Source organism: Parasteatoda tepidariorum, chromosome 6, assembly GCF_043381705.1.
Source record: "Parasteatoda tepidariorum isolate YZ-2023 chromosome 6, CAS_Ptep_4.0, whole genome shotgun sequence".
Classification (NCBI taxonomy): Eukaryota; Metazoa; Arthropoda; class Arachnida; order Araneae; family Theridiidae; genus Parasteatoda; species Parasteatoda tepidariorum.
Genome location: NC_092209.1, coordinates 79,375,064 through 79,391,209, shown reverse-complemented (window position 1 = coordinate 79,391,209; position 16,146 = coordinate 79,375,064). Strand labels below are relative to the sequence as shown.

At 29.0% G+C, this 16,146-nt stretch overlaps 2 protein-coding genes across 2 annotated transcripts in view; both read left to right on the top strand.

Moving 5' to 3' along the window:
* Positions 1-16,146, top strand: part of LOC107443719 (mitochondrial proton/calcium exchanger protein) — a gene marked incomplete at its 5' end in the record, with an annotated part of 37,623 nt that overhangs the window by 6,672 nt on the left and 14,805 nt on the right. The window contains 3 exon segments of the mRNA XM_043044263.2: positions 5,646-5,786; positions 7,211-7,295; positions 13,912-14,078. Coding sequence (XP_042900197.2) covers positions 5,646-5,786; positions 7,211-7,295; positions 13,912-14,078 — 393 coding nt within the window.
* On the top strand, positions 448-1,754 carry LOC139425932 (TD and POZ domain-containing protein 3-like; the record flags this gene model as incomplete). The annotated part of the gene is given in 1 exon segment (XM_071182774.1): positions 448-1,754. A coding segment is annotated over 1 exon segment (1,071 nt). The 3' UTR covers positions 1,565-1,754.

Below are 16,146 nucleotides of genomic sequence, written 5' to 3'. Positions count from 1 at the left end.
AAGTAAAATTAATTTGGAAATGAAACTGTTATATAACACCCTCATGCAGTCACGAGACTCACTACTTATTTTATGTCACGCGCTCAAGTTTTCGCAGACTACTCTTAGCTCAGATTACAGTGAATTAAAAAAAAGAAAAATGAGGAAGAGTGAGATAGCTTTGATAGAGGTCGAAAACAACATTCTCTTTGAATCTAATTAGTAGGAGAAGCACGATAACTTGAAAGGGATTCTGGAAGAGAAAACGATATTTTATCTTCTGAAAAGGCATTGCATATTTTTTTTTATTTATTTGTTTTTATTTCGATTTTCTTACTGGAGATGTTTTTCATTATTCTAACAGTGGCACTTAACATTCGTCCTTCAAGTTATTGAAATTGAAAAAAGTGCGCTTAGAACAATTCTGTATCGTTAAGACGTCAGAGCAGTATATGTGAATTTGTTTCGGTTAAAATTATCAACATTTTGAGAAGTTTTCAGTGTCTGAAAAAAAATGAGTGATTTAATTGCTGCCGATGAAGTTGACTGTCTTATGAAGTACGGTGTTCTCACCAAGAAAGAAGTTTTCAAATGGTGCATTCACGCATCTGCAATTCAAAATTCAACAGCAGACGATAAAAGAAGTGATTTTTTTACATTCGGACCTTCTAAAGGTGACAAGTTTTATTTTCAGTTACCTGCATCTAAAAATTTAGGTTCTCAGTTCAGTGTTTTTCTGTGCAGATTGCCCTCACAAAGTCCCGAAAATCAAACGCAGGACAAAATCAAAATAAAAGTGTCCTTAGCGTTGCTTGATCTCCGAGATCGTTTGCACAATACTTGTGAGAGGATTATGGAAGATTGCGATAAGGTTCAAGCAGTTTTTGATCGTAGTTGTTACGATAAATACCACAGTACTTTTCTTCGATCGGGATTCATAGTTATTTATTGTGCTTTAGACGTCAACGAAGTTATTCAGGACAGTGAAGTTGATAAGGAAACTCCAAAAATCGTCAGCTTCACCGATTCCTTATCCACTAAAGATTTAATTGACGATTTTTCAAATCTATTGGAGAAAGGATTACATAGTGATGTTACACTCGCTGTGAAAGGAAATGATTTTCCTGCTCACAGAGCAATCTTATCAGCTCGTTCACCAATTTTTGCAGCTATGTTCGAACATGATACTAAGGAAAAAGAAGAAAACATAATAGATATTGTTGATATACCTTCGAATGCTATACAACAGTTGTTGTGTTTCTTATATACTGGAAAAACAGGACCACTAACAGTTCAAGATGCTCTATCTTTGTTTATAGCTTCGGATAAGTATGCTGTTCCAAGTTTAAGGAAGCAGTGTTCGAATTATTTGTGTTCAAATTTAAATACTGAGATTTCATTAAATGTTTTAATTGTTGCCTCTCAGCATCAAGACGATGACTTGAAAAACGCTGCAATTCAAGGAGTTCTTGATAATGCAGTTCAAGTGTTAAAATCAGATGAATGGTTGTCATTTTTGCAAGAATATCCTGAAATCGCTAACAGTATCATTCTGCAATTGGCGATTAAATCTCAGAGAGAATAATAATATTAAAAAAAAGTAGCTGTTTTTATTTCTATATTTTTAGAATTTTCATGTTTCTGTATTTTTATAATTTTCTATTTTAATATGAATTTTATATTTTTCCACAATGTTAATATTAGAGGTTTGAAAAATTAAGATCATAATACTCGATAGGAAGAAATTTCTAAACAATAAAATATTTTCTTTATAACTTTGTATGTATCGTTGAACTACTTAAAAATTGTCTGTCAAAAATGATTTGGTTTATACAGGCTTATAAAATTGTTTGAATTTCGATAACAGACTATCTTTAAGATTGTTTTTAATTATGGGAAGATTTTTGTATCGTTAATCTGTGGCAGAATAATTGCCAAACTTAATGACCTGTCACAGAAACTTTATTCTAAGTTAATATAAGTAGTTAACTGAAAGGAAAACGATTGTTTAACTATTGCGAAACGAAATAAAACTTCTCGGGATATTTTTAAAAAAATCGGCAAGGTGGGTATTTATAAAGATCTAAACCTATATTTTAAATATATATTTTAATTAAATGTATGCCGAAATTATTCTATGATAAAAATCAAAATATTTCCGCCAAAACAGTCTTATTTTTTTAAAAAAATTATTAAAATTTATAGGTGATTTTCTCTTAAATATTCTAATATCCAGGGTGGTAGGCCTGGGTATAAAGCCACTTGGAGGCCCTCTTAAAGAATCAACAAGTTTGAATTAACATGCATGATGGCTTTTAATCACAAAATCAAAAGATAATTTTTTACACAACAGCGAATAGTAAGCAACTTGAAGCTTTGCTTAGAATATTCATTTCTTACTTTTTAGATAGAAATTCAAAATTTAGCTGAACTAATGAAAATAATACTAAAATTTAATTGATAGAGCAAGATATGGAAATTATGAAGAATGAAAATTGTGAAGGAAATAAGATATGTATACTATTAAATACACATCTAATTAAAGTGGAAACTAGTTTAAAAAAATAATAAAAATATTTTGTTTTTCATCAATTTCAGTTTAGTGGATACAAAAAAGTAAGTTTTAATAACTTAATATACTTGATTGATTCAATTTTTAATTCAATTATTAAAAGATTTTGATCTATGATATTCAATGTAAATCTGAAATAGTTTGCATGAACTAAATGACATTTCTAACTGAAAACAAAATTTATTAAATTAATATTAGATAAGTTATTTATGGTCTTATTCACGTAATTTGACATTGTTTTTACTTCAACATTTACATGTCTCCTCATTCCATGCTTGTAAGTGTTTCCCCCATTTAACCCACCTAAATCAATAAAAGTTTCAAATAAAAAAAAGGTTAAAATAGCTTTCAAATACGAATATTGTTCAACTTGTAAACAACATTGCAGTCTAATTTATGGAAACAAGTTGATGAGGAAATGTTGTATGTAACTTGTAGAAACAAGTAGTAAATGAAATGCGAAATAACTAAAAATAAGTAGGTAATGAAATGCAAATTAATTTGCAGAAACACAAAAGATAAGGAAAATTAGAATTTGTAAAACAAGCAGATAATGAAATTAAGATTAAGTTGTAAACACAAGAAAATAATGAAATTTAAAAATAAAACAATTGTAGAAAATGAATTTGTAGATCCAAAAAAATAGATGGGTGACATATAAACAGTTTAAACACTTTTATGTTTAAAATTGAACATGAAAAAAGGTTTACTATTTTTTGAATTAATTATCCTGTAAGTTGTGCTCTTATCCTCACAGTGAAGTAATAATTTTAAATACAAATCACCGGAAATTATTCTATAGGGGATAGCAGGTAATCACCGTCTATTACTTTTTTTCAGACTTCTTGTAAAAAAAAGAAGTCCAAAACGCACATACTTTGGGAGTCAAAAATTAATGTTTATGAGACAAAGCAGAAATGCCATCGAATCACTAGTGAATGTTAAAAAAAAACCCAACAGCATCGAAACCAGATTGATTGCCGAGTGAAACTTGGAGAAGTTTTCAATAATCGCGTTTCAACTCATCTCTGTTTCTCTAGACCAGTGTTTCCCTAACTTATGACTTTTGTGTACCCTTTCTAAATTCTTCGTAACCCTGTGTACCACTAATACAAAACTGAATGCATTTTTTACTATAAAAAATTGCGCAAAAGTTAAAAATCACAACTGGCTATTGACACCACTAATTATTAATTGTTAAATCAGCAAAAAATAGCCAATAGAAAAATACATAATCGTAAATTTTTATGGCTAGCTTAGTTTTTAATTAAAGAAATTTTGAAATTTTTGTTTGTTGCAAGATATTTCGCATAAGAACGCGTACCCCCGCTAAACTGTTCCCGTACCCCTGGGGGTACGCTACCACACTTTGGGAAACACTGCCTTAAGTTAATGAGTGGGACCTTTAACCCCTTAACTGCCGAGTGAAATTAACGTGATTCACTCCCCAGTGCCACCGTTTTTCGCTCAAGTGCACTTTCTTGCACGGTGTTTAGAGTGGGAAAAATGATGCACGCTCTGCAATTTAAAAACAGTTTAATTTTACAAGAAAAAGGAAAGAAAGAAAATACAAAATTTAAATTAAATAATAAAAATACAATATAAAAGATGTCAAAACTTAGCTGTTGTATGATAAATCCTGAAACATGGTTGGACACATAAACCAACATCACATTCATCGCACTGATAGCGGGATTCGCGACGAATATTTTTTCATGAACAAACAGCACATTTTCGCGATGCATTTTTCTTTGAAGACGTTGATGAAAAGAATAAAAAGCACCAAATACATACGGGAAACAAAAGAGAAAAAAGAATAAACCCGATCTTACTGAAATAAATACACACAAGCGATTAATACAATATCACTTTTCCATAACATCCTTTTCCCATTCCCCCTCCTCCGAAAATAGCAATACATTCGCAAAGCAAACACATTCAAGGCAATTTTACTGCATTCTGAAGAAGGGGGTGTAGTTCTATTTATAGCAGCGCAATGCAAAGCATCGTACTACGGGAAAGCGTATATATACGCTCGTACGGGAAGCGTATATTAACGCATCGTCTGGCCGACACGTATATATACGCCCGCGGCAGTTAAGGGGTTAATTCAATAAATTATTACTATTTTAGTATATTTTGATTTTTAATGTATACTCGTTTATTCGAGAATCATGTAAAAGCAAATAAATTTCTTTTCTTATGCGAACTTTACTTTCCAAAAATATTTTTAAAAGGTTATAGTACTGAAAGAAAAACGTTACAATTTTTAGGGAAATTTCGATAAAAAAAAAAAAAAAACTTTGTTCTGAGCACATGTTAGGGACTCAGAATTTCCTGTACTCTCACTTATATGTACATAAATATATTTCCAAAAAATCAACTATGGTATATTCCTCAATAAGTAAACTTACAAAATTTACAAAAAATATAAGAGTTTATTTAAATGAGTTAATATTTTTTTTAAATTAAACATTCAAGGGTTTAATTAAGTTATTATTAACATTTAGTACATATTAAGTATAGTTATTAGAATAAATGTCCTAAATAAATATTTTATTATGATAGTAGTTTTAGTATGTCAACATTCATGTCTATACAGCTGAGCCATTAATCGAAAAAACAGTTTCAAATTTCGGTCTAATTCATACAAAAATACAGAAGGCTTCAAAACTTTTTATTTTTTAAATCGTTTGCTTTGGGGGAAAAGAAGAGTTAAAATGGAAGTTATATAAAAACTTATTTTACATGAAAAGAATAAGATGATTGTTAAGGTTTTTGTTTTTTTTAAAGATTATAGTTTTTGTATTTTTTTTCTTCAAAATTAAACAAATTAAGGGATTGGATAAATTGCAATTTGACACATTTTTATTTATAATTATTTAATATTGTGTTATTCTAAAAGTGTTATTCTGTGTTTCTCTGCTAGAAAACGGAACTAATTTCCACACAATCGAGGTAACTGTGATAAATGGGGTAAAGGTTTTGCCCCACTCTCCCCTATGTGTATATTTTATTTGAGATTTGAAAAAAGTGATGCCGCTAAATATCAAATTGATACTCAAACTTTATTTTTTTCCCCCTTTGACTCTAGACTACTGAAACGAAATTCAAAATTGGAGAAATGGAAGGTAAAGTTGATAATAAAACAAAATTGGAGCTTATTAAGAAAGAAGAGGCTGAAATCAGGAAGGAAGCAGAAGAAATCAAACAGCAAGAGTTGGATAAACAAAAGGTTTGTTTGGTCTCATTCTGTATATACTATTGTTAAGTCATCATTCTTAATGTTACTCCTTTTATTTAAATCTATTTCATATTGTAAAAGAAATGTACGAGTTTTTTATTTGATACCTAACTAAGAGTTTGTTATACCTTTCTAAAATGTTTAAAAATGTAGATTCTCATAGATGATAATCACACATCATAGATGATAAGCATTGCTGCCTGCAGGCAGTAAGCAGGTGGGTGACCTATTTGATCAGCCTGCGTAGGGACTAAGGGTGCACAGTATCGTTCCTCGTTAAACTGTTCTATTGTTAAGTTAACTGTTAAACTATTGTTAAACTGTTCTATTGGACTTCTCGTGTTTTGGGGCTACCAAAGCAGAGAAGCTATCCCCTCTGCAGAGGATAAAAATTGCGATGGTATGTCTTTGGTTCATCCTCGGAGATGTTTCCCAGACTATCGCCAAAAGCCAATTGTGCAGCTCTAGTGAGACATGATTAAAGTACCTTTCTGCCCATAGATTATAATAATTTAAAATCAGAATTTATCTATTTATTTTTTGGTTTAACACTTTTTTGCATAGGGCAATTAAAGTGGCAATTAAAATTAAAGGATGGCTATTAAAATTCACATCCTATTTGTTTATCTTATTGGATCTATAAATCCAGGCTGCGAAGCTGTAACACTCACCTTACAGCATTTTAAGCACACTTCAAATTGAGTGTAACAAAAATTCAATTCCTTGGGTACAATGTTCAAGTTAAGAGTATATTAGTATGTTACAATTGCAGCTAAAATTTAAAGTATTTTTTAGGAATTTAGACGAAAATGCCTTGTTGATGCAGTTTATGTTAAGTTGACTGAGAAATTTTGGTATAGTTTTTTTAAGGTTTTAATCTCAATCAATCACATGCACTTGCACTCAAAAGCTTTGTTTTTCTTATTCTAACGAAATGAGTTTAAATTATAAATAATAAAATAAAAATGCCAATACTGTTGTAAAATCGTAATTCTTAATGATAAACAATAATTATTTAATAAATAAAAAGTTTCCCAATGATTATTTTTAACCCTTTGACTACAAAATTTTAAAAAATGATTGTTATTCAAAAGGACAAAATAGGTCACAAATAAAGCAAATTTAGTATTTGGGATTTTTCTGACAAGCGATTATCAATTTAGAGGCTGGGACATATAAGTTCTGGCCGTACTTAATGGTGGGATACATATGTCAATTAGTAATTTTTTAAACATTCGTTGGGACAAATGAATCCCGTTAGTAAAGCGTTAATGTAGACATAATCAAATAGTTGCATATTTTTTTATATTCTACATTTACTTGCATGCTTTTTTTTCTAAACATTATTTATATATATCAATTAAAAGTGGCTACATATTGTTTTAGTGGTTTTTAACTATGGCTTTTACTTTTAGTTGCAACAAAAAACTGACTTGGAGACTGCTGACAAAGATATGTTGATAGACAAAGCTCCTGTATTGGATGTTCTATCTGGAAAAAGTAACGGCAATTTTATGAATTATTTTTCCTAGACTACTCTAAGGCTTTTGTGCCAAAAAAGTTTTTACCTATAGATTATTATTTTCCATTCCAAAAATTCTGATAAAAGAGTGGATTGATAAAAATAGCTCCTGAAAGAATTCTTGAGAGTTTATATAAGAATCGTAAAATCTCAAAAACATCATCTTTCATTAGCATGTGATAATGATAATAATAATTTTTTAAATGTTCTAGGATAAGATTTTATACATTTCTTCACTTTCGCTCACAATTTTTTTTTTCAATTATGCCATTCGACTTAATGTGATATCTGTTGAAGAGTGTTTTCTGTTCTGTGTTGTGCTTTAATTTGCATTTAATTTGCACTTTAATTTGCATAGTGCATGACTGTTTTGTTGGGTGGAAGCTTCAGGAGGAAGAACTAAATATCAATTAAATCTCACATGTGCAGAAATAATAGGGTTGCCACTCCTCAGGAAGAATAGGAAAAACCTGTAAAATGCTGGGAATTTTGAAATCACCTAAAATAACAGGGAAAATGCTGCAAATTTTGATTTTTTTTTCTTTACAAACTGGGGAATTTTGTTTTTCATTTTCATTTTTTTAAAAAGTATGGCCACTCAATGCATAATTTATGGAATATTTAAGGATGATATTTCAGCTATAATTAGCCAGGATTCCCACAGTCCTTTAAATCTGCCTTTAATTTTTATTTTGGTAAATAAGGGCCCTTAAAAGTACTTAATTTTGGTACAAGGTTTTTAAAAGTCCTTAATTTGTCATCATCACTATAGTTGATATGAACAATTTTTCAATTCAATTTTTTAAAACAAAATGCCGTTCTTTTATCATTTAGAATTAGACCATGCATAGAGAGTAGAGCATTTTAGAGAGACAAAAAGGAATGTGTATTGGCAAGAGGAATAAGATTACCATGTCCTTTCATTATTATATTGGTTCTTTCATTAATATATTCTGCCTTTTGCCTTGAATGATACTATATGATGAGGAGAGTGAAGCATTCTGAAAGAAAAGAATAGTGTGGACAAGGGGGATACTGCACATGGAAGAGATGGTGCTTTTTTGGGGGGGAGGGCAGTTTTAAGGTACCTGGGTAGAAGACCCACACTAATTTTCATAATTGACAGAATTTAAGAAATTCAGTTCTACTGCTTATAGAAAATTAAGTAAAACCCTAAGAAAAGAAGTATCAGAAAAATTTTTGAACTTGAATCCGTAATGAAAACTATTTCCTAAAATCTTGAAGAAATAAATAAATTTGTATAATATTTCAATGTGTAATAAGTAACTGTAAATTTATAGAAAGCAGTAATATCTTATAAAATTCATGATTGTACTAAAAATTGAACTGATCTGTAATAAACAGAGCTTGAAAAATCCCTGCCCACCTTGGTTTTTCATCAAAAACCTGGGGTTTATTGGTTTTTTGATGAAAACCTCAAGTTTTTTCAGAAATACTTTAATTTTTTTCCTCTGAGTACTAAACAAGAATGTATGATTTGCTTCTAACAAGAAAGTTAAATATTTGGTAACTATTTATAATTTGTTTTGTTGCAATGTAAATTTTTTTTAAAGTTTTAGATTGTTACGCTATTATTTTTGTTTCTTAAAGATAACTAGATTGTTACATAAAAATTTAAATCTACTCAATTAAGAGATCCTTAGATTTTAATAATCATCTTATTCAGTTAACATTGCAACTTAATAAACTGTTTTTTAAATTTTTATTCAAGTTTTGGCTGTTTTAAAATTAATTAATGTTTTTTGCCAGATTGTTTAGTAACATCATGTAAAGTTAATTCCTAAAAACAGGTTTGGCTGAAAATAATTTTGTGTTAAGTACATCATAAAAATAAATATAACACATTTGCTGTTTAGTAATAATTTCAAAATTGTTAATTTACATTCTGATTTCAATATGTTTTTCATAAAATTTTTCAATATTTTTTTACAAAACGTTACCTGATAAGGTGATATTACATGATTATTTTCAGGGATGAGATTTTTCCGCTTTTTAGCTGATTTCCGCTTTTTTCACTTTTATCTCTTGAATTTCAGCTTTTTTATCAAAAATTCAGATTTTCTAAAAATTTCACTTTTTTTATAAGTATTCCGCTTTTTCAGAAAATTCACCGATTTTCAAAGAGAAACAGAAAATTCAAACTACATAGCTACCAATCCTTTCTCATTTTTACTTATTTTAGCTATTTTCTCCCCTTTTACACGCAGCAGATAAGATTTTCCGAATTTTTTACCCGCCCTCCAGATAGATCCGATTTTTGTAGTTCAAACGACGCTGCTTCTGACAAGCCTTTTAGAGGTCCCAAGCCTGGAATCTGCTAATATCTCGATTCTTATTCACACGATTTTAATATCAAACATAGCTTTTCATATTTGCGTGTTGCGATTCTTATTCACGCGATTTGAATATTGTACGTTGCGATTCTTATTTACGAGATTTAAAAATCCGATATTGTGATTCGTATTTACGCCTTTTTAAAAACCTATGTAGCGATTCGTATTCACGCAAGTTTAAAATTCAATGTCTTGATTTGCTCATGCGGTTTATAATATCAAACATTGATTTTCGTATTTATACGTGATTTTAAAATAAGGCATTGGGATTCGCATTCACGCATTCTAAAAATTATGCATCATAATTCTTATTTATGCAATCTAAAAATTACGCATCATGATTCGTATTTACGCGATCTAAAAATTATGAATCGTGATTTGTATTTACGCGTTTTAAAAATTCTATATCCCAGTTTGTATTTTCTCATTTTCAAAATCGTATATCTAGTTTCATATTCATGTGATTTCAAAATCCATAATTGTTATTCATATTCACGCAATTTTAAGATCAACTATCGCGATTCTTGTAAGAAGTAAATTTTTTTTAAAAATTAGTTACTATAAAAGTGACTGTTTTTCTAACGACGATTATTAGTATGTATATGTAAGTGTTACAACATCAGAGAAACTGGAAGGGAATATATTCAAAACTTACATTCTGTGCTTGCAAAGAAGAAAAAATAGGATTTGTCACAAGATGTTTGAAGATGGACTAACGACTAAATATAGCAAACATAAAAGATATAGCAAACAAAAGCAATCACTTAAAAAGGGATTTAATTTAATTTTTTTTTTTTTGGAAAAAGAGTTAATTAACTCATCATCAAAATTTTATTTATAATTGCTGTTATTTATGCTATAAAATGCAAAATTCTTATCAAATAAAAAACAATTATCTAAACAGTTGCTGATTGTCATGTAATTTTTCAAACTAAAATAGCAATTTTTGTATGTTAAGGAGTTACTATATATTTCTACTTCACTGTTATTGATATGTTTCAGAGGGCTGTAGTTAGATTAGACTATAATATGAACATAATGATTCGGTCCATTGTTAAAGTTTTTTTTTCCAATATAATTTAAAAAGTAATATTACTGATATATTTGCTATAAATCACATAACAGTATTTATTAAAAGAAATGAAATATTAATGTATATTCTCAGTAGTTTTAATTTGCTAAACCAGGTAGTTTTTCAAGTAATAATTGTCTCTTATGTGAACTGAGGAAAAATATAATTTCCAGCTTTATTTTTTCAATTGGTAATTTTTATTTTCACTAAATGTTAAGTATCAATGTAGTCGTTTTTATAATAATAGATTAGTACGCAATTGTATGTCAACACATTATTTATTACCTTAAACTGTCTGGAATTTATTATTAAAGGGCTGCGCTTGCGTAAAATTTACTATCGTGGAAATTCAGCTTTTTTGCCTTTTGGCTAATCTCATCCCTGTATTTTATAATAAAAAATACCAGTTTCGGTTAGGTTGCGATAGAAATAAAATATCAAATCATAATAATACTGGAGAATAATATTAAGAATTATAGAGGATGGTAAAGAAATATTACTAGTAAATGTCTGTAAATGATTAAACAGTAAATAACTTAACAGTACTTGTTAATTAAGTAACCTCACAGGGGTCTGTCCAGGCCGAATTTGCTACCGTTTAGCGGTACCTTCACAAATTCAACTTCAGGAAAAACGGTAGCTTCACAAAATACTTTTCCTTAAAATTTTGTTTTTGTATCCGTTAAGAAACATTAAATTTATATTTTTACCATGGTTTTGTGTTGATATTTTAATATAGTTTTTAATTTTTCACAAATTATGTCTAAATTTTCACAAAATAGGTACCTTTCAGAAAAACCTAGACAGACCCCTGCCTTATCAATTTTCTGGCCATAGGAATGTGTTGATACCTTTGAAAAATCGTTTTAGACTCTTTTGTTTGTATGTTTCACCCCGAGAACTAATAAAAAAAACATATTGGTTAGAAAATTATAAATCTTTTCAAACATAATTGTATTTTTATTCCATAAAAAGTTTCATAAAAATATTTATTGCAATAAATTTTTAAAAAAATTATGCCTAATGAAAAAAAAAGTGGAATGATTTAAGGTACTTAGATATTAGTATGGCCTGTTTTTACTTGAAATAGGACTTAATTTAACATGACACAGTGAAGAAAACTATTCTTATGCATAACTGTAACTCAACTTTTTTGTATTATTCTGTTAATAAATGCCCTAATAAATGAAGAAATTTTATTGATAGAAAAGAATTTTTTTGGCGGAACTGAATATTTAGCGAGATTGGCCCACAACTGAATGTGCGATGCAAGTCGAGTAGGGAAATATTTAAACTTGTAATAACTTTTTCAATGTTTTTGCCATATTTCTTTATTTACTCTTTTTTTTAATATATGTGATTTATAGCAAGTTTTAATTTCTGGACTTAATTTTACATCTCAATTTCAATGAAACTATTAAAAATGGAATACGGATTAGTTTCATAGATGACGTTAACCTTTAACAATCTGAAAATGTGTTTTTTTTTAAAGAGAAAACAGATCCGGTTTTGCAAAAATTGCCTTTTACTTCTTTGGCGAGACCTGTTAATTAATACATTTATATCAGTGTTTACATTTTAGTAAAATTGTTTTTTTTTTTTTTTAGGAATGGCAAATAATTGGCACTGTCACTGGTGGTATATACACATTCGATGATAAACAATCGTACTATTTTTAAAGTCCTTAATTTTTTCCAAAAAAAAGTCCTTAAAAGTGCTTAATGTTTGCTTTGTTAAAAGAGTGGGAACCCTATTAACTATTTCATTTACTGTATAATTATTAAGTGTGTTCAGCTGTTCCTTTTTTTTTTAAAAAAACTACTAACTTTCTGCTATTGCTAAAATGTTTTTGAGATAAATATATTTTTTTGCTGATTAAGTGAGCAAAGTAATACAAAAAAAGCATTTTTATTGATTTATTGTAAAAATATGGGGGGAAAAGGAAAAATGAACATCATTTCATTTCACTTCTTTTCATCTTAAATTTTAACCTTTTATCTTTATAAAGCAAACAATGTGTGGGAGAGCACCAGCATAATTTTCTCTTTAGAAAGAAAATCTATTGCTATTTTTAGAAAAAATTCTTCCACACACTTTCAAAGTATATGTCTTTTGTTAATCACATATCTATAGTTTGTCTAAAGTAAGAACTCCCCTAGCCATTCGTCTGGACCCATGGCGGTGACTATGGTAACAGGATATAACTATTTCAAGTAAGGGTGTGGGGTCACTGCTTAGGACAGATTTTGGTCGGCAAGAGAAAGAGAATCTTTTTCTTAGGTCTATTGTGTTAGCTATAGAGTGAAGAGAAGCTACCCTCCCTGAAATGCGCTATTCTTGTTTACATAATTATTCTACATATTCTTGTTTACATATTCTTGTTTACATTCAAATCAATTCTCTTACAACAATTCCATCTATTCCATCCATTATAAAAACATTGTGAATTGTTTTTATAATGAACTTTTACTGTAGTTAAGGAATCATTAACAATTATCCACCTATTTTGGAATGTTATACTAAACTATACCTATTTTGGAATTGTTTATCTTATATTGTTTATGTTAAAGTTCTTAAGCCCTGAATAGTATGATTTTTTTCTTTAAAAATTGTTTGCAAAGCCTAAATGTCACCAATAGTTGAAAGTGAATTCAAAATTGAACTATTTTTATTATAATTGAACTTGCAAAGTATTTAATAAAAATAGGAAACAGGTTAAGAGCTGATTTGCTAAAAATTAATAGTTTTTACGATGAAATCAGTAACAAATATTTTCGTATAGTATGCTAATTTACTTCTGACAAAGGTGTTTCACTTATTTAACAACACAAATGTGTCTGTTAACTTGAATTTGTTTTAAAACGCTTTTTTAAAAAAAAACTTTTTTGTAATAATCCTTAACATTTAAAAGAATTAGTTATTTAAATGCCTAAGAAAGTAAAAACAATAAGCTTAAATTTTTTCTTCTTTTTTTTCATTGATACTACATATCCGGCCACATAAATTTTTTTTCATTGATGCTACATATCCGGCCACATAAATTGCACATTAAGACAGGTATTGGGAAGTTAAAAAATTAACATATATTTTTGATTATTGTGGTTAAATTCAGTTATTTGAAAATAAAATTTTAAAATGGTTTTATTAAAAGTTAATTGTTCCATCTAGCCATTGCTGCAAAATCTGACGAAATTAAAAAGGAAGAAGAGCTTTCAAGAGAAGATTTTGAAGAAATCGAAAATGCTTTGGAAAACATTGCATCTGAAAAAAATAAACTTCTGATTGAGAAAGAAGAAATTGAAGATTTGAAAGAAGAAATGGCTGAATACAAACAGGTAATCCATTTGAACATTAAAAAGTTTGAATTGTACTTTTTAAGGATCATAGTTCAAAATTCTGCTCATTGAAAGGTTTAAAAAAATTACAATTTAAACAGGTCTTTAGCTTTTTAAGTCCACTATTTATTAAATTGAATAATGGGAATTGAAATGGAACAATCACAAATGTTTATTGTAAAATGTTTAGAAAAACTGAAGCATGATAAGACTGAAATTGGTTAACATGCTTTATAATTGTTAGTGTTTATTAAATGAATTGAACGAGGTTTTGCAAAACAAATCTCCCTGCCGAGTTTATGGAAAATACCAAAAATAATTCGTATGGAATGCCTGAAACTATGAATATATATCTTTATATAATATAAGAAGAGAGTGAAATGATAACACATAGCCAATCACAGAACACTTGCAAGTAAGTAACGCACAAAACAGCCAATTAAAATTGACAACGCATGTGTGTGAAAAGGTAATAATTTTTAATAATGCTGCTTGCTAAAATGTTACAACTAAACTAACCATCTAAAACTGAGTGGATCCAGTTTTTCCTCATTCATTTCAATATTGTTTTGGTTGTCATCAGCATAAAATTTAAAGTTATTTTCCAGTACTGCTATTATTAGCAAAAATTTTAAATTCGCGATCGCAACGAACTATAGGGGGCGTTGTTGTATGAGACGCTTACCTGCAAATTTTGTCAAGATTATATTACACATCATTATTTTAATTTCAAGATTAATGAACAAAGCCTAAATTAATTTAAATTTGATTAAAAATTTAAAATACTAAAGTTTATTAAAAGATGACAAATGATTTTTATGGAAAATTGCCTTTACGTTCGTTCTTTTTTAATTGCGATTTTTTGAATTCTTCGTGTTCAAAAACTTTTTAATCGATACAATTTTATTGGAACCAAGGCTCGAAGAAACTCAGAAATTTTACCCGTCCCCGATGACGGCTTGTTCAACAATGTACCCTCCTCCTTTGAAACTAACCCGTAGCTTCGAAATAAATAAAAATATAATTTTCTCTTATTTATTGAAAACATTTATATAAATTGCACAATGAATTAGTAGTTACTAGGATTGCAAGTACTAGGATTATATTATACAGTAATAAAGGAAATACTAGGTTACTAATAGTAACCTAGTATTTCTTTTATGAAATAGCTTATTTCTTTTATGAAATAATTTAAATGACAAAGGTCAAGTTATCTGGAAAGTCAATTTATCCGAGGGTACTGCGTTTCTTAAATGAATCAAATATGACGTTTGCCAGTTCCACAATCGAGCCAATGATTTACAGAGGTTTCTGCACAGAAATCTGAAAGGGGTTTTCCATTTATGTTTTTGTTCATAATTGCGTTTAACGCTTCTTGTTTAAGACCATTGCACAATGTGTTTTTTTGTAAGTTCATTGCTTAAAAGCCCCTTCAACCACTGCAGTACTCCCAGACAGAGAAAACATCAATTCTAATAACAAAAATTGAAAAAGTATCACGAACATTAACGGGAAAATGGCCGTCAGCGCGGACGTCGGATTCGAGAAATTCGTTTTCCGCGGGGAATTTTTGATCGCCGAGAATGGGCGGACGGGCGGTTTTTAGAGCCCTGATTAGATCAATTTCTAAGAAATTGCGGTTAAATCAATCTTTATATAGTTTAATGTCTTATTCTTATTGATATTCCAAAAAAATATTGAAGTAAGTTTTGAGAAATTGGCTATGTGTACAGAGAAAAAAAAATCTTTTTCGATTTTGATTTGTACCTTTTAGCAATATTCCAATCAATAATCAATCAACATTGTAAGCAATTTTTGAGAAATCAGCTTATATGCTGTGAAAAAAATTCCATATGAATTTTGATGATGCATTTTTATTGACATTGCANTTCTGTATGTTCTGAATTCATATTTATTCACTGGAATGACGAAAGCAATGTTGACTTCACTTTAATTCGTAATGAATTGAAGACAGAAGAAATGCATTTTACCTTAATACACACATCTGTAACAGTATCCGAAATCGGAAGTCATCAGTTGCAAGTTTGTTGATAATAGAAATTAAAAA